At 26.4% G+C, this 24,221-nt stretch overlaps 10 protein-coding genes across 10 annotated transcripts; 6 read left to right on the top strand and 4 right to left on the bottom strand. All coding sequences in view use genetic code 12, as the record gives it.

The window, feature by feature from the left end:
* Positions 1-219: 219 nt before the first annotated feature.
* Positions 220-1,725, bottom strand: KGF54_000595 (uncharacterized protein; the record flags this gene model as incomplete). The annotated part of the gene is made up of 1 exon (XM_051766524.1): positions 220-1,725. One exon carries the CDS (start codon positions 1,723-1,725, stop codon positions 220-222), a length of 1,506 nt encoding a protein of 501 aa, XP_051622584.1.
* A 988-nt stretch (positions 1,726-2,713) lies between these two features.
* On the top strand, positions 2,714-4,456 carry KGF54_000594 (M20 family metallopeptidase; the record flags this gene model as incomplete). The annotated part of the gene is made up of 1 exon (XM_051766523.1): positions 2,714-4,456. The coding sequence occupies one exon, from the start codon at positions 2,714-2,716 to the stop codon at positions 4,454-4,456; it is 1,743 nt and encodes a 580-aa protein (XP_051622583.1).
* Positions 4,457-9,025: 4,569 nt separating this feature from the next.
* Positions 9,026-10,368, top strand: KGF54_000593 (phosphatidylinositol-binding protein; the record flags this gene model as incomplete). Its single annotated transcript, XM_051766522.1, has 2 exons — positions 9,026-9,059; positions 9,299-10,368. The coding sequence occupies 2 exons, from the start codon at positions 9,026-9,028 to the stop codon at positions 10,366-10,368; spliced, it is 1,104 nt and encodes a 367-aa protein (XP_051622582.1).
* A 447-nt stretch (positions 10,369-10,815) lies between these two features.
* KGF54_000592 (uncharacterized protein) lies at positions 10,816-13,383 on the top strand (the record flags this gene model as incomplete). Its single annotated transcript, XM_051766521.1, has 1 exon — positions 10,816-13,383. One exon carries the CDS (start codon positions 10,816-10,818, stop codon positions 13,381-13,383), a length of 2,568 nt encoding a protein of 855 aa, XP_051622581.1.
* Positions 13,384-14,540: 1,157 nt separating this feature from the next.
* PEX11 (Pex11p) lies at positions 14,541-15,242 on the top strand (the record flags this gene model as incomplete). The annotated part of the gene is made up of 1 exon (XM_051766520.1): positions 14,541-15,242. The coding sequence occupies one exon, from the start codon at positions 14,541-14,543 to the stop codon at positions 15,240-15,242; it is 702 nt and encodes a 233-aa protein (XP_051622580.1).
* Positions 15,243-15,548: 306 nt separating this feature from the next.
* On the bottom strand, positions 15,549-15,860 carry KGF54_000590 (uncharacterized protein; the record flags this gene model as incomplete). Its single annotated transcript, XM_051766519.1, has 1 exon — positions 15,549-15,860. One exon carries the CDS (start codon positions 15,858-15,860, stop codon positions 15,549-15,551), a length of 312 nt encoding a protein of 103 aa, XP_051622579.1.
* A 161-nt stretch (positions 15,861-16,021) lies between these two features.
* On the top strand, positions 16,022-18,097 carry NOP8 (Nop8p; the record flags this gene model as incomplete). Its single annotated transcript, XM_051766517.1, has 1 exon — positions 16,022-18,097. One exon carries the CDS (start codon positions 16,022-16,024, stop codon positions 18,095-18,097), a length of 2,076 nt encoding a protein of 691 aa, XP_051622578.1.
* A 243-nt stretch (positions 18,098-18,340) lies between these two features.
* Positions 18,341-19,852, top strand: KGF54_000588 (dolichyl-P-Man:Man(5)GlcNAc(2)-PP-dolichol alpha-1,3-mannosyltransferase; the record flags this gene model as incomplete). The annotated part of the gene is made up of 1 exon (XM_051766516.1): positions 18,341-19,852. The coding sequence occupies one exon, from the start codon at positions 18,341-18,343 to the stop codon at positions 19,850-19,852; it is 1,512 nt and encodes a 503-aa protein (XP_051622577.1).
* Positions 19,853-19,927: 75 nt separating this feature from the next.
* KGF54_000587 (urea carboxylase-associated family protein) lies at positions 19,928-20,877 on the bottom strand (the record flags this gene model as incomplete). The annotated part of the gene is made up of 2 exons (XM_051766515.1): positions 19,928-20,376; positions 20,442-20,877. 2 exons carry the CDS (start codon positions 20,875-20,877, stop codon positions 19,928-19,930), a joined length of 885 nt encoding a protein of 294 aa, XP_051622576.1.
* A 509-nt stretch (positions 20,878-21,386) lies between these two features.
* KGF54_000586 (uncharacterized protein) lies at positions 21,387-21,605 on the bottom strand (the record flags this gene model as incomplete). The annotated part of the gene is made up of 1 exon (XM_051766514.1): positions 21,387-21,605. One exon carries the CDS (start codon positions 21,603-21,605, stop codon positions 21,387-21,389), a length of 219 nt encoding a protein of 72 aa, XP_051622575.1.
* Positions 21,606-24,221: the final 2,616 nt, after the last annotated feature.

Raw genomic sequence — 24,221 nt, 5'->3', positions numbered from 1 at the left:
TATTTGTTATTGTTTTAAAAATATTATTTATTACATAATTTATTACGTAATATCACCAAATTTACTACAATTCAAGGAACCATATATTTGACAAGATTAATAAGGTTCGAAGAGACCTACAAAATGAACTTACAATCATTTCCAACAAATCTAAAATAGCTGAGATACACTCAAAATATTATTACTCCAAAAAACAAACCCTCTATATACACCCAAAATTTATAATTCTCCAACAATTGGTATCCTCCATTTTAAACCTTGTTTATCATATCTACATCTTTTTTGATTAATTTTTCTTTTTTTCTCTGCATTTTCATCTACTTCAGTCTTATATTCAATAGGTGATTGTATTCCATTACTTTGTAAATTTAATTTTAACGGAGTGTCAGTTGTTGTTTTTAAAGATTTTGATGCAATTTCATCTTTCCAATCTAAATCATAATCTCCAAATCTATTTATAAATTGTCTTTGTTGATATATCGTGGCAAATTTAAAATATCTTCTCATATTTGAAACATCACCAGTTGTTTGGAAATAAAAATTTGCATAATTTGTTAATTTTTTTAAATCATATTTAAATGGAGTATGCATTGATGTTAATGATGAAGTTGATGATGAAGTTGATGATGATGATGGTGTTATAAGGGAGTTATGTTTTTTATCACTATAATCTTTTAAAAATGATTTATCATATTTATCCCAAATTTCATATGGATCTCCATTTCCATATTCCATTGGACAACATGATATACTTGTATTATCTGAACATCCACCATTTTGAACATAGTTCAATGCTTTATATAGGTTCTTTAATAAGATATTTATAAAATACTTATAATCGGTTTCATTTAATGTATAATATAATAAATCATATTCATTATATAATAATGAAGGTTGAGATATATCAATAAAATATATTCTAAATCCACTTTTCAAATACAAACCAATTTCTTCCATTTTAATTTCAATTTTTCTTAATTTATTATTTGAGTTTTTATTGTTCTTCAATGGTGGTACTTTAAATTGTCCAATTTTTAAAAAACAAAATTGATTCTTGGGTAATATTTCATTAATATTTGTAGGTGGATAAAACAGTTCAGATTTAACTTTTCTAAATTCTCCTTCTTTAAGTTGTTTAGTATCATCATCATCATCTTCATTATATTTAACTTCAAATTTAGTTGTACCTAATCCATGACCATATTTAACAGCTAATCCAATATTTAAATTATATACACCAGGTGATAGCCAAACATATTTGGAATAACTTAATAAATAAGTTCTATTAATTTCAACAAAATGATTATATATATAATTTGAAGGTTCATCTATTGTATAATCTGAATATTCTGCAAATAATCTTTTGTTTTTAAAAATCGAATAAACATATTTCCAACTATCTTTTATAAATTGTACATTTAAAGGATTATCATCTTCTGGTTCTTCTTCAGTAGGTTGATTTAAATTATCAATTAAATTTAATCTTTTGGCAATAATCATTCTATTTGAAAATCTAAAAGAATCTAATGATTTAATATATGGTTTTAACCATGGTAATACTTTTATAATAACTCCTAAAGTATCATCACCAAATACATTAATAATTTTATGATAAAATAAATCATTATATAATATATAAAAATGAGAATTTACATATTTTAAATTTGAATGAGGAACCATATGTAGTAGTTTCATTTGAATTTCTAATGGTAATTCTGATAACATTTTGAATATAATTTCATTGATAGTTTTTGCTGTTGATGGAAGGATAATTTAATATGTTGATACTTGATATTAATGAACGAATAGTTATTAATTTGATTTTTATTTTGAATTAATGATGATAAAAAGTTTATGAATAGTTTTTTTGTTGATGATAAGGTATAAAGGTAATTATCTTTAAATTTCCAAGATGTGAATTATATGATATAAACGTTTGATGTTGATGATTTTGAATTTATTGTTGTCAATTTGAAATTTAAATGATGATAATAAGATTTCAAATTATTATTAAAATTGATGATGATAAAAATATTAGATTAAATAGATTAAAATATGAAATCAAAATAAATTAATCCAAAATTTTTCAAGTTCAAGTTTGTAATAAAATATTATTATTAATTTTTATGTTATCTATAAGAATCTTTTTTGATCTAAATAAGAAAAGAAAACCAAAAAAATAACTTAATGTAATATTATGTTTAATGATTAAATCTAAAAATATAATTCTGATCTAAATAAGAATAAGTATTATTTAATAATTAATTATAGACTAAATGATGAATCCTTGTTGTAATAATTGATAGTTCGTAAATCAAATTAACAAAATGATGATCTTAAAAGGTTTTTATTTTAATGTAGTATTTACTATCTTTAATTTTGCTTTTATTGTTCTTGTTTAATAATTGTGGGGTGACTTTTCTTCTTTTTAAATTTATTCAATTTTAAGAGATAAAAACATAAATTATTACATCATAAGCAACTTTAATGTCGTATAATTATTTCTTTTGTCAATAAGTTTTGCGTCACTGATGCCTCACTAATTTCCCAATTTAGTTCTTACTAGCTTAATTTTTAATTTATAATTTCCCACAATTATAAATTAAAATAATATTAAGGAGTAGTACAACGTTTTTTAAATTTTAAGAAATTTCAAGTATTGAATAATTACTTGTTGTTCAGCTTAATACTACATTATTTTTTTTCGAAAGTGATGGTTTTCTCAACTCTAAAATGGTTACATTTATCAATCGTTATAGTATTTAATTACTTTTCAGTTGTTAATTCTTTACAAATACAACATCATAATCAAATCTTATTACAAGAAGAACCCCAGAATGAAAAACTACTCAATTTAAATGTACTAGAAAATTTCAATATAGATTCAATTAATAAAGAAATATGTAAGCAATATGACTACAAATACCCTAAATCATTCATAAAAGATAATTCAACAGTTTTAAATATCTTATACAATCAAACATTTAGAAATCAATCAGCTAAAAAATTATCAGGTGCAGTACAAATTAAAACTGATGTATATGATGATGATCCAACAGTTGAAGAAGATCCAAAATATTGGGATAATAAATTTACACCTTTTTATAATTATTTAAATAAAACATTTCCTATAATTTTCAATAACCTAGATGTTAAATTAATTCATAAACATGGAATTGTTATAACTTGGAAAGGTAGTGAATCAAAATTAAAACCAATTTTATTAATGGCTCATCAAGATGTTGTACCTATTCAACCAGCAACTTTAAATCAATGGAAATATCCACCATACAAAGGAGTTTATGATGGTGAAAAATTATGGGGTCGTGGATCATCAGATTGTAAAAATTTATTAATTGGATTATTAGAAACAATTGAAGAATTATATAAATTTGAATTTAAACCAAAAAGAACGATTATTTTAGGTTTTGGATTTGATGAAGAAGTTGGTGGACCAAGAGGTGCTTCTTATATTGCTAATTATCTTTTAAAAAAATTTGGTTCAAATTCATTTTATGCAATTTTTGATGAAGGTGGACAAAGTATTGCTGAAGTTGATGGTGTTACTTTGGCATTACCTGGAACAAGTGAAAAGGGATCTGTTGATATTAAAGTTGGATTAAATACTCCTGGTGGGCATTCTTCAGTTCCACCAAAACATACATCTATTGGAATAATATCTAAATTTATTCTGTTAATTGAAGAAAATTCATTTGAACCTATTTTTTCACCTTTAAATCCAACTTATCATGAATATCAATGTGTTGCTAAATATTCTAAAATTTTACCCAAAGAAATAAAATGGAGTATATTAAATGCACAATTCCCCAATACTAATAAAGTTGCAAGAGATTGGATTTTTAATAATGAATCATTAACTTCAAGATATTTAATTTCTTCAACTCAAGCTGTTGATATTATAAGAGGAGGTGTTAAATCAAATGCATTACCTGAATATGTTGAAACTATTATAAATCACAGAATAGCTATTGAACAATCAGTTGAAGAAATATATAATCATGACTTGGTATTTTTAAAACAAATATCAGATGAATTAAATTTAGGTTTAATATCAAATAATAAAACCATATTAAAACCAACAGAAAATGGATACTTTGAAATTCAACAATTAGATGGATTAGAACCAGCACCAAATACACCAACAACTGGTAAAAAATGGGAATTATTATCAGGTAATATAAGACACGTATATGAACAACTTTCCCATTTAGGTCATACAATTGTTGCACCAGGAATTGCAACTGGTAATACAGATACTAAATATTTTTGGGATTTAACTCGTGATATATTTAGATATAGACCTGGTGCATCTACGTCTGTAGAAAATCATGCTCATGGTGTTAATGAATCAATATTATTTGATTCTCATTTACAAATTATTGCTTTTTATTTTGAATATTTACAATTGATTAATGAACAAGATTATACTGATTAAATTAATGTAAATTGAGATTAAGATGGTTTTTAGTTCAAGTTTTTACAATTGATTAATGAACAAAATTACATTGAATGACTGCATTAGTAAATTGGGATTAGATCAATTGGACCTTTGCTATTTATTTTTCATAGATTTGTTTTTTTTTAAATTGAATATAAAAGTTTTAAAAGTGTTTCATATTCATATTCAAATTGTGTTTAATGTTTCAATACAACGTTTTCTTATATTTTTTTACGTTTTCATCTTAGTTCCACCATTAGTATATTATGACCTTAATCGTGTTGGAACTAACTTGTACTTATAAAATTGCTAACGGTTAGTTATTCTGAACAATTTGATTGAAACTATAATGAAAACCAGATTAAATTTATGTAGGATATTGAAAAAATTTAACTCAAAGTTGAATCAGAAACGACTAACCATTATTACCAAACAGCTTGTCTATTCACAGTCATGTATCTCAAGTACCAAAGTCTAAAAGGGTTGTCAGTCAAGTATCCAAAACACTAAAAATCTCACTTGCTTTACTCCAGTGTCTATTTTAAACAACAGTCCAGTCAGTTCGTTAGTTTTGTCTCCAAAAGTTGTCTTTCAAGTTTAATAAAGTCATTGATTTGTCCATTGGGTCGGAAAAACGTCTCAGGTAAACAACTCAGGTATCCCCCATACTTATGTAGGTGAAATGTCTCACAAAAATCCCCCAATTAATAATGAAAAGCTAAAATTCTGAAGTTAGTAGAATAAATAAATATAATCTACATTTTGTATGGATAAAAGTAGGTTTCTGTGATCAATTGAAGAAGAAAAAGGTTTCCAAATAGTTTAAAATAAAATCATTTTTGTTTCTATTTAAATGGCAAATTATTTGGTATGCTAATCTTTAGCTGCAAAAAATTATGATGTGGGACTTAGTATATATGTAAATTAACATGATCCATTATATACTACAAGATTCTGTCATTTTACACATAAACTATCAAGATCTAAGGACAATGAAAGATCATTTTATGGAGCAGGACCTTTAAACAAACACAACATATAAGCAAAACGTACTATATACTTTCTTATGCTTCAATAGAAAAACTTTCATCACTAAACCTGAATTTATTGGCATAACCAGACATTATATATTTCTAAGGGTAGTAAAAACGTGAATACTCGATCAAGAAAAGCTACAATGTGTTTGTCCCTTCCCAAATTGAGATCTTATGTTACTGTACATTAGCTTAAAATTTCATAGAATGTTTCAGATTTCACGCTAAGTTAATTGTGCAGTTTCGACAGAAAATCAAGTGCAGAGTTGACACGAACTCGCTTGATGAACCGTACAAATTTAAATTCAATTTAATCCTCATTTTGAAATTGTTACTCCTTATTGGTCACAACCACAAGTTCTATTCACATTCAGGTCAAATATTTTAGACCGAAGTTTTCGATTAAATATTTTCAAAGGATCAAAAAATAAGAAAATCGGTTTAAAAAAGGGTTCAAGATAAGTTGCAAATTTCTCTAAGCAAACAAATAATTGACCTTAGCTTTTATAAAATTAGGTAATAAAAGTATTAGAGAATCTCAAAAATGGAAATCTTTTCAATTTTTAATTTTGGACGTTTTAGACTGCAAAATTTGCGAACTCACAATTTGACTATACACAAGAAAACTAAATTACAGGTCAATTTAGCTCTAGAATAATTTATACAAGTTCAAAATTGAGCAAAATCAGTTAATTGTGTATCAATTTATTACGTTTTAAAAAGTGGTAAAATTGCTGCAAATTGGCCATTTTTTACTTTTTTTGCGACTCACCCCTGAGAGTTGACGTAGTTTGCAGCATTTTCAACACAACAAAAAATTGTGTTCAGTAGTGAAGTTGATAATATAAGACAGTGTTACTAATTGACAAGAGAATACAGTTTAACTAATTATATCTATGCAAAGGAAATAATTCAGGAATTAATACAAAATTTCGATTTTTGAAAAGTCCAAGTTTGAGACTTCAATTTGATGTTTCAAGTATGTAAAAAACGTCAATAGCTATCTTATTACACAGTTACACTGAGCACAATGATTAAGTCAAAGATCAACTTTGATGTTGTTAAAATTTGAAAAGTAGTGTTTTCATGCTCGAATTTCGTCTGAAATCGAGGTCAAAAAATTTAGGTATTTTTGGTAATTGCACGATATACATTTAAAGTATTGTGGTTCGGATCTGCTTTCAACTCTTTAATTTAATATAATTCTATCACTGTTAAACTTGGGCTGAAATCTCTAGTACTGACCTTGCTTGAAATTGAGTAAGGATGGGTATGATATAAAAATTGGAAGAGTTTGAGGAAAATTCAAAATTTGGTAAACTCATATTAGCGAGCTATACCAGTACAAAATACTGCATATAAGACCAAATTAAAACTCAATTTTAGCACCCAAAAAAGACAATAATTTCAAAACTATTCAAGTGAGAGAAAAAAGTCTTATACTAATTACATTCACTTTTACATTCTCAAGGTACTTGTTTAATTGTTTTTCAACCAACTAAAATTTTGAAAATTTGAGTTTTTGATGCAACCGACTGGTTCTCTGGGAAGTGCTTCATCTCGAAAAAAAATGTGATTTGTTAAAATTGCAACAATCTAAGCGAATAAATACGATGTTTGACAAAAACCAAATGTGATTTGTAGGGGCAATAATTACATTTAAGGAATAATAGAGCTACTACATGCCCTTTTGGAGTTAGACTATACTAGTCTTAAAATGATTTTGTATTCACTCTACTATTTTTTTCCTCGCTCAAGCTTCATTATTTAGCGTAATTTTTTCAATCGACTAAATGACAAAGTTCACCTAAATCTAAGATTAACTTTTGCACTATTGATTTACACTTGTAAGTTTTAATACAAATTACATTTACTTTTTTGAGGGTTATACTATGGATTTTTAATTGAAAAATTTGGGAGAAATTTGAAAAATTGTAAAAATTTTTGCGGGATGTATATTACAGGGTATTGGCGACTAAGTCCAATATACATCATATTTACATGTAAGAAAAGCTATCAATAGGGACTAAAGTTAACTCTGATATAATACACTCTCATATGCACATTTGGATTTGTAAGCTTTGTCAGCTACTTTTTTGATCAACAGTCCTGCGATAAAACTAGTATGTTGATTTATCAGTTCAAATCTTATTGATTTTGGTGCTAGAAATTACGTCTTGATTTACTATAAGTCGAATTCAAGCATATGGAAAATTCAAATTAGGTTCTAAACCACGGTAAACGGATCATTTAAGCATATTAAGTGTTCTTTTCAAAAACTTGTAAAATGAAGAATATTTTGCACCCTAAATAAGTAATTATCAAAATCTAGATTTTTTCTTATTGTTTCAGATATTCAAAATTGGGAAAATAGAAAATTAAAATAAAATTTTTTTCAAGTTACATGAAAATTAATAGGCTAAACAAATAAGACTTGTTAAGTTCTTTATTCAATTTAATTAAAGTTTTTGCAAAACGTTCAAATGTGTAAGCTCATTGATCATTAGAATCAGACGACAAGTTTTACTTTATTAATTTTTTTATCATCAAGGATAAGATTCTAAAAGCTCTTCTTTTCGATTTATTACAGCCTTTTCAGATTTGCTTTCTGGTAATTTGAACGTTTGATATTAATTATTGAGACTAGACTAACAAATCTTCGAATTATAATATTTTAAATTAATTTAGGTAATTAATTTTTTGGACCCTTAATTGAAACATACTAAATATAAGTATAATAAATTATTTTATTACTTAAAATAGTAAATAGGATTTAAGATTTTACTTTTTTTCTTACGTATTATCACAAGCAGCAAAATTATTAATACGACATTTTTTCTCTCAATTAGTTATTTATTATATTTACAATTTATTGTTACTTTTTTCGGTCGAATTTTATCATATTATTATACGCCACTCGTACTAAAATGTATCATGATTGAATGGAATTAATGGAATATTATGAACTGTAATTTAACCTGACCTAATTGATCATTGAATTAAAATAATTAATTTTTAAATCATGTTTTAAATTTAATTTTCAATTATTAATTTAAAATTTGAATTGAGGAGATTTATTAATTTAAGTAAATAATTTAATTTAATACTTCATGTAAATTATATTGTTAATCAATTAATCTTATTATTCAATTTAATAAATTGAATTCAAAAATATAGACTACATAATAGAGTAAATAAAGTGATTGAGTCTTTTAATGAAAATTTTTCAAATAAATTTAAAAGAACAACTATTACAAATTATTATTTATTTAATTCATTAGTGGTACCTTTTTTTGTTAGAAAGAATAAATTGTCCATATCATATTTTTTATTTTTTTTTTTCATAAGAATAAAATAAAATATATAAAAATTATAATTTATAAAATTAAATAAAATTTAAATTAATATAAAATTTAAATTGAAAAATCAACAACATTTTTTTTTCAAATTTCAATTAATTCAATCAATTCAATCATTGTATTATAGTTACTTCTTTTTGAATCAAATAAAACATTAGATTAATAAATTAACAATGGAAGTTTCACCAGCTACTTTAGAATTTACTGGTATGTTTATTTGAATTTAAGGAAACTTAACACATTTTGATTGAAATTTGGGGTCAAGAAATAGAATTTGATCATTTTATACAACCGGAAATATTGGAAGTTCTTGAAATTATTAGTCTCAACTAGAATATCGAATGGATGATGTATGAGCGGTACAATTATATTACAATTGATCATTTTTTGACTGTCACAATTTCTCCACATGAATGATTGCGATATACTAACAAAATTTAATATAGGTTCATTTACCAAACAAACCACTGAACATTTAACTTTATCAAATCCAACTAATCAACCATTAGCTTTTAAAGTGAAAACTACTGCACCAAAATTATATTGTGTTAGACCAAATGCAAGTATTGTTCAACCAGGAGATTCAATTTCAATTTCAATAATTTTACAAGGTTTTGCTCAACCTTTACCACAAGATTATAAATGTAAAGATAAATTTTTATTAGTTAGTGTTCCAACTACTCAAAATATTGATCCTTCAAAAGTTGGTGATTTATGGGGTTCATTAGAATCTCAAAATAAGTCTGCTGTTATTTCTAAAAAATTAAGAGTTAATTATATAATTGGTCCTGATAAACCAGATACTTCAAGTAATCAAAATGGCACTGCTATTGGTGGTGGTGCTGCTACTTCTGGTGGTCAAAACAATTATCAACAACAACCACCTCAACAACCACCTCAACAACAATATCAACAACAACCACAAATTTCTCAACAAAATTCATTTGGTGGTGCTGGTGCTGGTTTAGCTACTGGAGCTCTTGGTGGTGCTGGAGCAGCAGGTGCTTATAATCATTCTCAACAACAACATCAACCACAACCACCTCAACAACAACAACAACAACAATACCAACAACCACCTCAACAACAACAACAACATCATCAACCACAACAAGATTACAATTCATCATACACAAACCAATCTACTGGTAATGATTATGGTGCTCAAAATAGATCATTCAATGATACTTCATCAATCAACAATTATAATGGTGGTTATCAACAACATCAACAACAACCACAATTACATCAACAACCAAGTTATCAAAACTCATATGGTCAACAGCAACAACAACAACCTCAAAGTGGTGCATCTCCAGCTGTTCAACGTGAATTAGAAGCTTTAGCAAGACAAGTTCAAACATTATCTACTAAATTAGATCAAAATGAAAAAGCAGCTACTTCAAGAGGTGTTGGTGCAATTGTTGATTCTGATTTAGCATCTAATGGTATTTCTTTACCAATTGCTTTAGTTTTAATCTTGATTGCTTTCTTAATTGGTTGGTTAGTATTTTAATTGAAGAAATTATGAAAAAAGAATTGAACCTCATTACTTTGAGTGTTTAATCAATTTATCTTCATTTTTTACCAATTTTGTTTTTGTTTAGTTAGACTTACTTTTCACTTTTTTTTTATTTTCAATTATTATCATACATTTTTACAGAATGTGATTTTTTTATCAAACTAGGATAAAGAAATTACTTTTACAAAATTAATATTTCTCTTTTGTTTAGTATTAATTAGTTTTATAATACATAAAAAGCTATTTTTATCATAAAGTTGTTCTAGTCTTTATCTTCATAATTTAAGAATTGAGGTTTCAGAAAATTCGTAGTTATCAAAAAATATTAATTCTTGGTATTTGCAGTACCTGAAATATTACACTAAAAATAATCTATAAGATCAACAAAAATATAATCTATCTATTTTCAAAACCTACTGTAATTTATATTATTATAAACCGATGAATTCATTTAAACCATCAAATGGATCATCATACACATATCAAATAGAAGACGATATTCCCACACTTAGCTATAGACCACAATCAAATACATCGTCAACTACATATACTACAACCACCACAACCCAAACATTTTCAAATTTAAATTCAAACACAACATATGAAGAAAATTCATATATTGATTGGAATAAAGAATCATTACAAATTCCTCAATTAAGTCAATTTTCATCATTAAATATCTCCAAGAAATGGATTACTGTTATTATTTCAGCTATAATATTAGGTTATGTTACTGCTGCTATTGATTTAATTTCAATTTCACTTAATGATTTGAAAAAGGGAATATGTTTAAGTAAATTTGATGCTTGGAGTTTATTTAATCCTTATTCTACATGTCCAGTGGATGATTGGTATGATTGGTCTCGATTATTAGTCAATTCTACTTCAATTGTTAGTGATATTTTTTTAAATTTTCCTATATATTTCATATTTGCCGTATCATTCTGTGGTATAGCTACTTATTTAAGTATAAACAAAAAGATATTAATTAAACAATCAGGAATACCAGAGATTAAATTATTAATATCAGGTTTTAATTTAAGTGTTGATAAATATTTGAGTTTACAAACTTTAATTTATAAAATTATTGGATTAATACTTGTTGTTAGTTCCGGATTATGGTTAGGTAAAGAAGGTCCTTTAGTTCATGTTAGTTGTTGTATTTTTAATCTCGTTTATGAATTTTTTATGAAAGTTAGATTTGGCAACAAGGCAAATGAAGCATTAAGAAGAGAAATATTAAGTGCAGCTACAGCAACAGGTATATCAGTTGCTTTTAATTCTCCAATAGGTGGTGTATTATTTGTATTGGAAAGTATGCCAAGTTATTTTAATCCAACAAAAATAATGTGGATATCTTTTGTTTCTGCTACTATTGCAATTATTGGATTAACTGGAATTAATGTTTTTACTGATGGTGGGAATTTTATGGAACAAGATTTATTTCAAGTTATATTTGGGAATTTTAGTTGGTTGTTTTTAGAAATTATTCCATTTACTTTATTGGGGATATTTGGTGGAGTTTATGGATATTGTTTTATTAAATTGAATCAAAAATTTCAAAATAAAAATTTGAGACAAAAAGTTCAATCATATTTAACTAATTTAATGAAAGTTGAAACTAAATGGGGTCCTTATTTAGAAGTTTTAGCTATTGTTACAATAACTACTGTATTAAATTTCCCATTAGAAATTTCAAAATTATCATTAAGTTCATACCTCAAAATTTTATTTAAAGAATGTCCAATTGAAAATGATGATCAAACTAATTCATCTAATTTTTTATGTCTGAAATCAAATGGTATAATACTGTTAAAATTATTTTACATTATGATTCAAGGGTTTTTTTTAACTAGTTATACATTTGGAGTAGATTTACCAGGTGGTATATTAATGCCATCATTAGTACTTGGAGCAACAACAGGTAGATTTCTAGGTATAATAAGTCAAGTTTTACAATCAAAATTCAATTGGGAATCTTTGGCAACATGTACTGAAAAATCATGTTTAGTTTCTCCATCATCATATGCTGTAATTGGAGCAGCATCATTCATGACAGGTATAACAAAATTAACCATGTGTGTTGTTGTTATAATGTTTGAAATGACTGGTGCTATATCTTATGTATTACCAATAATGTGTGGAGTAATGACTTCTAAATTTGTTAATGATTGGTTAAGTCCTTTAAATATTTATGATACATGGTTACAATATAATTTTAATAAAGATACTACCGAGAATATAGGTGTTGTTAATGAAGGTAAAGGTACTGGATTAGTTTCATTTTCATCTTTAACTACTACTGTTAAATCAAAATTACCTGATGTTACCGTTAAATCTTTAATGATTCCCTTGAATAAAGTTAAATGTTTATGTTTAATTAATGAAGATGAATCATATACTCAACAATCATTATATAAATTTATAAATGAAGATTTTCATGAAGGATATCCATTAATTGTTAATTATACAAATCCTATTTATATTGGATATGTTAAAAAATCAGAATTATATAATAAATTACAAACAATTCCCGTGGAATCATCAACACAACCAATTTCATTTCAAATTCAAAACTTAAATAAAAAAGCATTATCAATGCAACTTCATTATGAAAGAAATTTGAAAAACTATTCAGAGTTGGAACTTGAAATAGAAACTTCCATTTTTTACATTAATGAATTATCACCATCCATTTTAATCTTAGAAGAATTCGAAAAATTACACATTAATAACCTAATAATACTAAATGAATCATATGATGAAATGAGTGGATTCATAGATCGATTCATTTTAACTAATCAAATAACCAAAAATTTTGACTCATTAACAAAAATTGATGATATTGATAAAGATGAATTTGAATTTATAAATAATGATATTAATAATGAATTTGATTTAGAAAATGGGAATGGTTTAAGAGATGGTGATGGTATTGCTTTGAATGATGATTATGATGAAATTATGAATTTACGATTTAATAGAAAAAGTATAGAATTAATTACCTAATAGTATTTTAGTGATATACTTAAAAATTTTCAATGAACACTCTCAAAACTTTTTATACTCCCATGTTCGCATAGAATATGACCTGTACTTCATTTTAATGATCAAAAAAATTGCATTAATACTCTGCAATATTAAAATCATTATTCAACAATAACTCTTCCACAATTTATTCTATGAACAAAAACCTTATACAAATTACATTCATAATCGAGGACCAAATCATTTACAACTAAATTTAATGTATATGAATGAAACTCGAGAATTCACAATTTTCAAATTTTACCAAAGTGAACCTTTTGCAACAAAGTTGCAACCTTTTTTGAATCTTTATTTGAATCTTTTGTAATATGAGATAGAGAAGAGTAGTTGCTAGTTCTTAGCTTCAAAAGCTACTTGCAAAAAAGAAGATTTGAAGTGTAAAGTTGTGTCATAAATAAGGAATGTGAAGGATGTAGAGTATTTAAAAAAGATGTGATGTAATCAAAATTTGTATCAAGTTACTATAAAAAGTGTCAAACTTACATGAGCTATAGTTTTAATACAAAACTGTATTAATAAATTGTCATAGTTATGAGTTAAATGTTTTGCATAAAGCATTAGTTAAAAATTACGAAATAAAAACGTCCTCGGTTAGAAAATATTAAGTCGTACTCCACATTCCATCAATCCGTACTAAATATTACAATATAAAGATAAACAATTTAACACGACCACCGTTTTATTAAAATATACTCAATAAATCACAATCATTGTAAATAAATAATAATAAGAAATTTTTATTATAATAATCAAAGCGGTTTATTGATCCAATTTAAGAAAGTAAAATTTTATTACATATAATTATATTTTTTATCAAATTTTGTTTTTTCAAAAAATTAGAATTATAATTATTGATTAACTTTTAGAATTTAAAAGAAAAGTATCAACAATAATATTTCAAATATTTTCAATCATTGATTTATTATTTACAACTGTTGATAATAACAAATTGAATTACCAGGTTTAGTTCAAAGATTTTATTTTGTTAAAAAGTAGCAAATATAATATTAATTATTATATAAAATCATCAATCACCACTTTACAAATTTTTCAAATTTTTTAAATTTCTGTCAACTCCAATCTAATCATCAATCAATCCAAATATAGAAAATTAAAAAATGGTTGCTGATTCAATAATTTATCATCCAACTTTAACTAAGTTAGTTAAATTTTGGGATTCAACTCCACAAAGAGAAAAAACTTTTAGATTATTAGCTTATTTATCAAGATTTTTATCATATTATACTTATAAAAAGGGTTATTCAAAAGAAACAATTGATATGTTTAAATCTTTAAAAGGACATTTTACTTTTATTAGAAAAGGTATGAGATTTTTTAAACCTGTTCCTCATTTACAAGCTGCTGCAAAAGCTTATGATAATAAATTAATGGACCCAATTTTACAAATCACCACAATAGTTAGAAACTTGGGTTATGCAGGTTATTTAACTGTTGATGCATTAGTATTTGCAAAATTATTAGGTCTTGTTTCAAGTAAAAAATGGCCCAATTTATCAACTTATGCTTCAAGATTTTGGTTAATTGGTTTAGTTGCTGGTTTAATTAATTCTTTAAGAATAATATATTCATTATCAAATTATGAACAATCAACAACTGATGAAAAATCAACCGTTGACATAAAAGCTATTAATAATAAATTATATGCTGCAAAGAGAAAATTAATTTGGGATTTATTAGATACTTTTATTGCATTAAATTCATTAAATTACTTACATTTCACTGAAGGTGATGTTGGTTTAGCTGGTGTTATTACTTCAATTATGGGATTAGAAGATTATTGGAAAGCTCAAAAAATTTAAAAAACAATTATAACTTAGAAATTACATTTATATATAATGAAAGAAAACTTTTAGATTTATTTCAAACCTAATATTTATTTGTTAAGGTATATATATTTATTCACCCACCTTTTTTATGTTTTTTCAAAAGATTTTATAGAAATTTGTATAGTATGAGATATGTTGAATGAAAGAACCAAATCTATATCAGATACACTTTGTAAAAGTATTTATTCTTACTTCTTATATAAACATTAATCTAAATTGACCAGTAATTAGCAATGACTTTGGCTTTACTTTGACTTCGATACTTCACCTTAGTTCTTTTTAAGTAACAGATTTCTCTATATCTTTCCTCAATTGAAATCCAGCCCAATAAAATTTTATGATTGCATTTTTAAGTTCATTGCTTAATTTTTCTTGATCTTCAATTGTTTGTGACTCAATTAATTTACTTAAATTTGGTAGATCTGATGAAAGATCAATATCAACTGTATCATTTTGATCTTCTATTGAAGGCTGCTGTTGTGCTTTTCTTTGTTTCAATACTTCTTTATCTTTCTTCAAATTATTCTTCTCAACAAAATTATCATATAATTCATGCCATGTATTATTCACTTCATCCTCTAAACTTGACATTATTTGATTGTCATTTCTTGATTTGTTGATGATAAGCTGTGTTTCAAATTTGTACGAGTTTTTGTACTCCAAAATTTATTTTTTGTATCATCTCATATATACAGATTTTTTTACAACCAAAATTATAAACTAAGAAATATCACAACAATCAACTCATTACAATGTCATCAGAGTCAGAAACTAAACAACTACGAATACATATAGGTAACATATCACCAAAGCTAAAAGAAAACTCAAACCTACTAGAATCACGATTCAATAAATTCAATTTTAATATCATAAAACCATTTGAATTTCATACAAAACCATTAGAATTAAAATATTTTGCATTCATAACAATAGAAACCACCAACAAAGAATTTGAAAAATTTAAAAACTCCCTTAATGGAGTAGTTTTCATGGGATTAAAATTAAGTATTAATTTAGCCAAACCTGATTTCAAAGAAAGATTTAAAATTATAAAAGATACACCAAAAGATCTTGAAAACCAAATAAAACAATCACAAATAGTAGCTTCAAGAGCTAAAAGAATAGAAGAATCTCAGAACAAGTACCCTACAAACTCAATTACTTCATCAATTTCAACTGCACCATTATCAACTCCTATATATTCAAAATCAGAACACATATATCAAAACAAATCAGCAAATACAAAAAACGTCCCACCAACAACAAGACTTAACGGTTCAACATCATACGGATCAACATTAAATTCACTTTACTACAAATATTCGAATGGTAAATCCCATTCAGTACAAAAGGCAGTTCATAGAAAAACACCAAGAAAAGAACTTCAATTAAGATCACAAACTTTAAGAATATTAATAAATGGTGAATTAAAGCAATTTAAATTTTATAAAACTAAATTATGGGGGTTTGATCAAAATAAAACAGTTAGAGATTTAACTTTTAAATATGATAATGGAAATTGGAAAAGTGGTTATGATCATATAATTGAAACTTCTTGTGGTATAAATGGTAAACAAGCTTTAAATTATGGTAAAGATACCGCAATTCCTCTCGACATGCAACAACCACTACCTTCTCATGTTGAATCAGAAGATACAGAATTAATTAAAAACAAATCAGTATTAGCTTCCATATTATCAAATTATGATTTTACAAAACCAATTGAAATTGAAGAAGATAACGGGATTGTACAAGATGATATTGAAATTGATTCAAAGGGGAGGAAAAAAGTTAAACATTATGATTATGAAATTGAAGGTAAAGCAAATGAGGAAAGTGATGATGAAGAACAACCACAAAAACAAATTAAGAAACTCACAAATTTTAATGATGTTATTCAATCAAGTGGTGAAATTTCTTTCGTACCGCAAAAAGAAATATATTATGATGAAGATGATGAAGGTAATGATTTGGATTTTGATACTTTAAAACCTAATAGAGTGTCAGAGGATGATGATACAGAAATTGTAGAGGATGAAGAAATAAATAAAGAAGAGGAAATACAGGATCAAGACAATGAAGCAAAGGTAGCTGAAAACAAGAAATCAGAGAAAGAAATATCAGAAGAAAGTTCAGAGGAATCAGAAGAAGAAGAAGAAGAGAGATCAGAGGAAATAGAATCAGAAGAATCAGAAGAAGCAGACGAAGAAAAAGAAGGAGAGAAAGCAGAACTCACAAGAAAAGTAGAGGAAGATGAACAAGAAGAAGAGGAAGAAGAAGAATTTATACCAACTTTTGGCTCAAACTCAACCAGCAACAAAACAACAAGCAATACAGAAACACTCAGATCACTATTCAATCCAACAACAACAACTTCAACAACAACAAACATAAATGATCAAGAATCTAATGGATTCAAATTAGCATTATCAGAAGATGACGAAGACATAGACACCACAAAACCATCAGAAGATCAAGACCAATTACTAAAACAAATCCAAAAACAACACCAACAAGAACAACAAGAACAACAAGAGCAACAAGATCACATTCTTAAAAAATCAAAAGACGTTGGATTATTTTGGCCACATTTTGAATCACCTTTTTTAAGTACTCAATCACAATTTAGTAAAATTGGTAATATTCAAAACTTTGATCCTTCAAAATTTCAATTACCTACTTTAAAAGAAGGTGATTCAATTAATAATGGTAATGAAGATGAAACAGATTATGAAAAATGGTTTTGGTCTAATCGTGGGGAATTTTCAAGGGAATTTAAAAGACGTAGACGTGATGTTATTAGAATTTTGAAAAAGAAACAAAAATAGGTTATTTGATAGATTCATATAATGAAAGCATAGATTTTCTAAGTTTAAAAACTGACTTCTTCTTTAAGCTTCATTCGTAAATTATTCTCCATGATATTGTATGTTATAAACTTCATAGTTCAAGCATTTTTGTGTTAAATTTGAGATCACTATACTTTTCAACTTATCCTAAATATATTACATCTAACAAGACAGAAGCAAAGATTACTTTAAACAAGTAATTGCAACCACAAACAAACCTCAATGCCACCTCCACCAACTACACCGACTGGCGCGAAGCAAGAACCAAAACCAGAATTCACATTAAAAAACATACTAAAAGATATACAAGAAGCAATACAAGGTTTAATAATTAGCCCTGAAGTTTCAAGATTTACATATCCAATAGCAATTTGTTTATCATCAATTATAACTAAAATCGTAATTGCTAAAATTAAATATACGGAAATTGATTATACTACATATTTACAACAAGTTGAAAAAGTTAGCAATGGAGAAATAAATTATTCTAAAATATATGGAGATTCTGGTCCAATAGTTTATCCAGCTGGTTTCATATATATTTATCAACATTTACAATGGATTTGTGGAGATTCTATTCCTGAAGCTCAAAAAATTTTCGGATATGTTTTCACAACTACTGTATTATTTATATCATTTATATATTCACAAATTTGGGATATTCAACCATGGTGTATTTGGTTATTATTAGCAAGTAAAAGATTAATTTCCATATACGTTTTAAGATTATTTAATGATGTTTTTACAACGTTGGCTATATTGGGAGTTATAATATTATTACAACAAGCGGCTGTACTCAAACAAGTATCTTATAAAAAATTTAGAAATTCTAAAACTGGACACATTAGAGATCAAGTTATGGGTTCATCTTGGTTTGATTTAAGTTTTTTATTAAGTTTTATTGCTTGTGATTTATATAGTATTGCATTATCCATTAAGATGAATGCATTATTATATTTACCTGGATTATTACTTGTGATTTATTTTTTAAATGATGAGAACTTAATTAAATTCTTGGTTCTTATTGCTGTTATTCCATTAGTTCAAATTATGATTGGTTGGAAATTCTTGGTATTGATGTTTTCTGATGATGATGCTAAACTTATAAGATGGAATTATTTGAGTCAAAGTTTTAATTTTGGAAGATCTTTTTTATATGAATGGACAGTTAATTGGAAATTTTTACCAGAAGAAACATTCTTGTCAACAAATTTTTCAAACATCTTACTAGTATTACACGTTTTGGTTTTATTATTCTTCACATTCACCAGATTTTTAAATAGAAAAATCATAGATAAGTCCATATACCAACTAATCAAAGATGCTTTTAAACCGTATTCAACAATTTCAAACAATAACATATTTTTAAACAAATTAATAGCACCACAAATCATTTTTTATATAATGTCAATAACTAATTTAATAGGTGTTTTATTTTCAAGATCATTACATTATCAATTTTTAAGTTGGTACGCATGGTCATTACCTGCTTTGTTACAATTAAGCTTACAATGGTACGTTGGTGTTCCATTATGGTTTGTACATGAATGGTGTTGGAATGAATTTCCTGCCACTTTTCAAAGTTCAATTGTATTAGTTAGTGAATTATCTTTAATATTGGTGTTGAGTTGGTTTAATTTTGATTCTTGGTTTCCTTCACCTAGTACTTTGAATCAGTATACTAAATATGAAAAACATTTGAAGAGAATTGAGGAAGAGAAGAAGAAAGAATAAAAAGTAGAGCATGATAGTACATTAATATAGACATAAGTTTTAATTCAAAAATTCTACTTGAAGTTCTAGTTATACTTAATCTTTAAGTCCATGATTACCTTTATAATCAACACATTTAGGAGCTTCCCAATCTTTCAAAACCTCTGTTTCATCATCAATTTTATAAATTTCAATCTCTAATGGTCTACAACAATCTTCCATTTTCAGTTTTGTATCATCAGTTTCTCCAAATTCCCACATTGATAAATCTCCACCAGGACATGCACTAATACCAATTAATAAATCAATTTCTGCAAACATTTCAAAATAATCCTGGGATGTAGAAGGACAAGTTTCCATAAAATATTGATCTGATTCTTCCAGTAATCCAGTAACTTGAAAAACATTTAAAACATCATGAACATCAAATTCATCTAATCCAAATGGTTTAATTGCTCTATATAAATTTGAATGACAATGATCATCATTATGTTCACCACTTAAAAGTCTATCAACGTATGGATCACACCTAGTTCCAAGACAATCTTATAAAACAAAAGTTAGTACATACTAAATTCAGCTAAACAAAGTTAAATTTAATTGAACATACCATGAATTCTTCCACCCCATTCATCTCTTCTTGGACCTAAAGAATCTCCAGTAATAGTAACCAAAGGTCTCAAAAACGGTAAATTCAGCCATAATCTATCATAAGTAGAAACATGATAACTATGCAATTGAGCAGTTCTTGATATCCATAATCTTTCTCTTTTATCATGTTGATTCCATATATTTAAATCACAAACTTGTGGACCTTCAGGGGTAGTTAATCTAATTATTGACTTTGCTGGTATTTTTACTGCTAATCCATTTCTTTTTTCACATCTATGTTTTGATACTAATGTTTTTGATGATTCATGAATTGATTTGTAAAGGTCTTTATTTGCATACACTTTGGACCCTTTACTAGGATAATATGCTGGACTGGGTTTTGGTACGTTATACTTTTTCGGCTCTATGGATTGTGATGATGAGAATTCGACCATTTTGATGACTTTCTGACAAAGTTTAGGAGTTTAATTAGTAATATTTTTTCAAGGTTTTGAATGGAATTAAGACTAATTGAAATAAATTTATACGAATCAAAACTGTTTTGTGTTATGAATTTACGATAAGGAATATATTTTGAAAAAAATTGTATTGAATTAGCGAATTTTATTAATTATAATATTCTAAACCAGAACGGAGTTTTTTAGTAAAATGTAAATTGTTAGCGATACAATATAATACAATAACTTAGTGGTAATAGAGTCGAGTTATTTTTTGATCAATTCGCTTTTTAATCTCATTACTCGTTATTGTCACGACATTCCGTGTATGTTGGACAAAATGTGTAACTGTTTTAGAAAGACAACTACACGTATAATTTCATACAATCAACTCCAATCAAAAGAGGAATACCTACATTAATGGTATCTGGTATCTATTATTAAAATTATTTATTAGTACTATTAACCTTTATTAACAATTGAGCACATGATTGTTTAACTCAAGTTTATTTTGATTCAGTTTCAGTTTCAGTTTTTGAATCAGTTTTAGTATCAGTTTTTGTTGCATCTGAAGATGAATGTGATTTATTGTAATTTTCATAAACGGCTTTTCCTTTATCTTGTAATGAACCATCAGTCTTGTTATAAGTGTCATAAGCGTCTTTCAAGTCTTTTTGATCGACATTTTTTGATAATTCTTTAGCTTTGTTAAGAAGTCCGTCCATTTTTAATTAATTGATAGGTAAATTAGTTTTTGATTGAGTTTGACAGGTCAATTAGCTATTAGTTTAAAAAGGATTTTCAACAGTATTTATAATTTTTTCAATAAATTCCAAATTTTCACATTAAGTGTCCAATTTGGATTTTAAAATTTTAATTAGAAAAAAACAATAGAAATTTAATTTGATAATTATGCATAATAAAGTAAACAATTGTTCTTTACATACTAATTATGATGTAACTAGGGATAAATAGTGATATGTAAACTAAAATTTAACTTAAATGAAACATGAAATTACAGAAAAACCGTCAAATGAAAATTTCATTAAGTTTCTAAAATACGCGTAATAAAGGTTAATCTAGAGTAGTGTTTCATTTCAAACTGTAAAAATACGTAGGTTATTGTTTAATTGGTCTACCTTTTTTAAATTAAACTTAAAGTCGTTTTCAAGTTATCAAGTGTTTAGTCAGTTTTAACAACAATCAATTCGCGGCGTGCCAATCAATTCTGAGATGCTATATGTATTAGAGTCGAGTTTTTTGAACCACCTCAAAACAATGAACATTATCTCGCAAAATCTTAGTAATATGCCACATTTTGCTTGTAATCTTTTTTACGTGATTGGTCTTAGGGTGATAATATCTACCGATTGTTAACTGAAAATAATCAGGCATAAAACAAAATAAGTAATCTAACTTTGAGTAGCCATTCACTACTTCCGAACGAACAAACCCAAATTAGAAATAATGAACCATTGGTTTTAAAATTTATTTTCTAAAAATATTTATAAGTTCTATACTTTATCGTCCTTTTGGCTAATTAAAATTTCATATCTTTCAAATCATGTAAGACTTATATAACCCTGTCGACCAACACAATGAAGCTTTTGGGAAGGTCAAAGTCAAAGCTATCACTATAAGTTTTTTCCGGATCTCAGGTACCAAGTCATTTTGATATTCGTAGTTTTAAAAAAATTTGCGTTGCATTGGTCGCCTAAGACTCATTATGGATTACTATACGAACTGCAAATGCCGACCGAGACGTCTATTCTTTTGCATAGATCTTCAAATCTTCATCCACCGTAATAGAAGAAAGTTCAATTAATGTAATGTATTTAGACAAATCATTTTCAGATATACATCAAAGGACATATTAAATCTTTCAAAGATGAGAAAATTGATTTTTCACTGCTTTAAGATACGAAGAGGAAAAGCACAACCATTTATTTTAGTCGAACCTCAATTATTCGTCAGAAATCTACTTTGAGAACCCAATTATTGTAATTTTTTGCAGAAAAAGCTATTTGCAATTTATTTAATTAGTCATTGTCAGTGTTTCAACTAAGATTTTACCAGTACTTTGCCTACAAAATAATATTGCAATCATGGCAATGAAAAGAGAAATTATCAATATTAATGGCAAAAATACCAGATACAATTACAAAACCTACGTAACCTTGAGGAAAAAAAGAAAAGCTTATCTAGCAAACATAAATATTTCAACGAGTAAACTTGGGTCAACTAGTTTTAGAAAAAAGAACTTATGAACTTATACCAAAAAAACTAATTAATCAATCAACTACATCAGTTTCAATATCAAATAAAAAATCATCAATAAGTGGATCATCAACAACCAATACTTCAACAAAGTTTATTAATTGCTTTTTCTTGTTTCAAAACATTACACAAAAGCACACAATTGTTACTTACTGTACATTCAATCAATACCCATATTATTCCGATAGTGGTTTAGTTTTAATAAAGAATGTAAGAAGTTGACAAAACATTTCATGTGGCGGGTACAAGCGAATGTTGTGAGTGTTAAACACTCTTACAAATGAAAGGTATATAAGATCATGCTCAAATTGGATGCTAAAATAAATAAGTAAATTTTACAATCCTTACAACTAATTTAAAAGACTATAATAGTTTGTATAAAGCCGCTAATATAAGATCACATCAAATTTATAGAATGCAAAAGTTTCTTCGACGGTTTCTATCAGTCAAGCCTTAGGGGGAAAACGTACTACGGTCACACGATTCTAGTCTTTCATTTGAACAATTTTCCCTAAACAATACCATAAAATTGTAGATCATTATAGCCTAAATTTTTTGAATATTGTTCTATCCCCACTTTTTCAAAACGAAGCTACCAATTAATTTTTTTGTCAAAGCTACCAATTCCGGTGATTATCCAGTTATAACCGTGGAGACCTAAATTTATTTGAAATCTGGGGTAAATATTATAAGACTTATTATTAATACAAGAACAAATATAGTAACAACAAACAAAAGGAGAGTACAAATGTTGCTTCATAACTTGATGTAGAGAGTTCATGAATTGTGAATTTATGACAAGTAATTATAACAAAGGATTATCTCTGTATTGTAAATAACTGATGATCAATTTAGATTTCGTATTTTTCATTGAAAAATTTTCAATACAAAAATTATAAAAAAAGTCACACTCTAATTTTATGGGGAAAAATAAAAAAATTTATACACTAAAATTTGAACAATAATACAATAAAAAACAAACTAATGTGAAGAATGTAACCGACATAGGAATAATATTTAAGCCATAGAACGTCAATTGCATTGAATTTAATTAATACCTCTTT

This window comes from Candida jiufengensis, assembly GCF_024610255.1.
Source record: "Candida jiufengensis strain CBS 10846 chromosome Unknown scaffold8, whole genome shotgun sequence".
Lineage (NCBI taxonomy): Eukaryota > Fungi > Ascomycota > Pichiomycetes > Serinales > Debaryomycetaceae > Lodderomyces > Lodderomyces jiufengensis.
The sequence above is the reverse complement of the archived record's forward strand: the minus strand, read 5'-3'. Positions and strand labels throughout refer to the sequence as shown.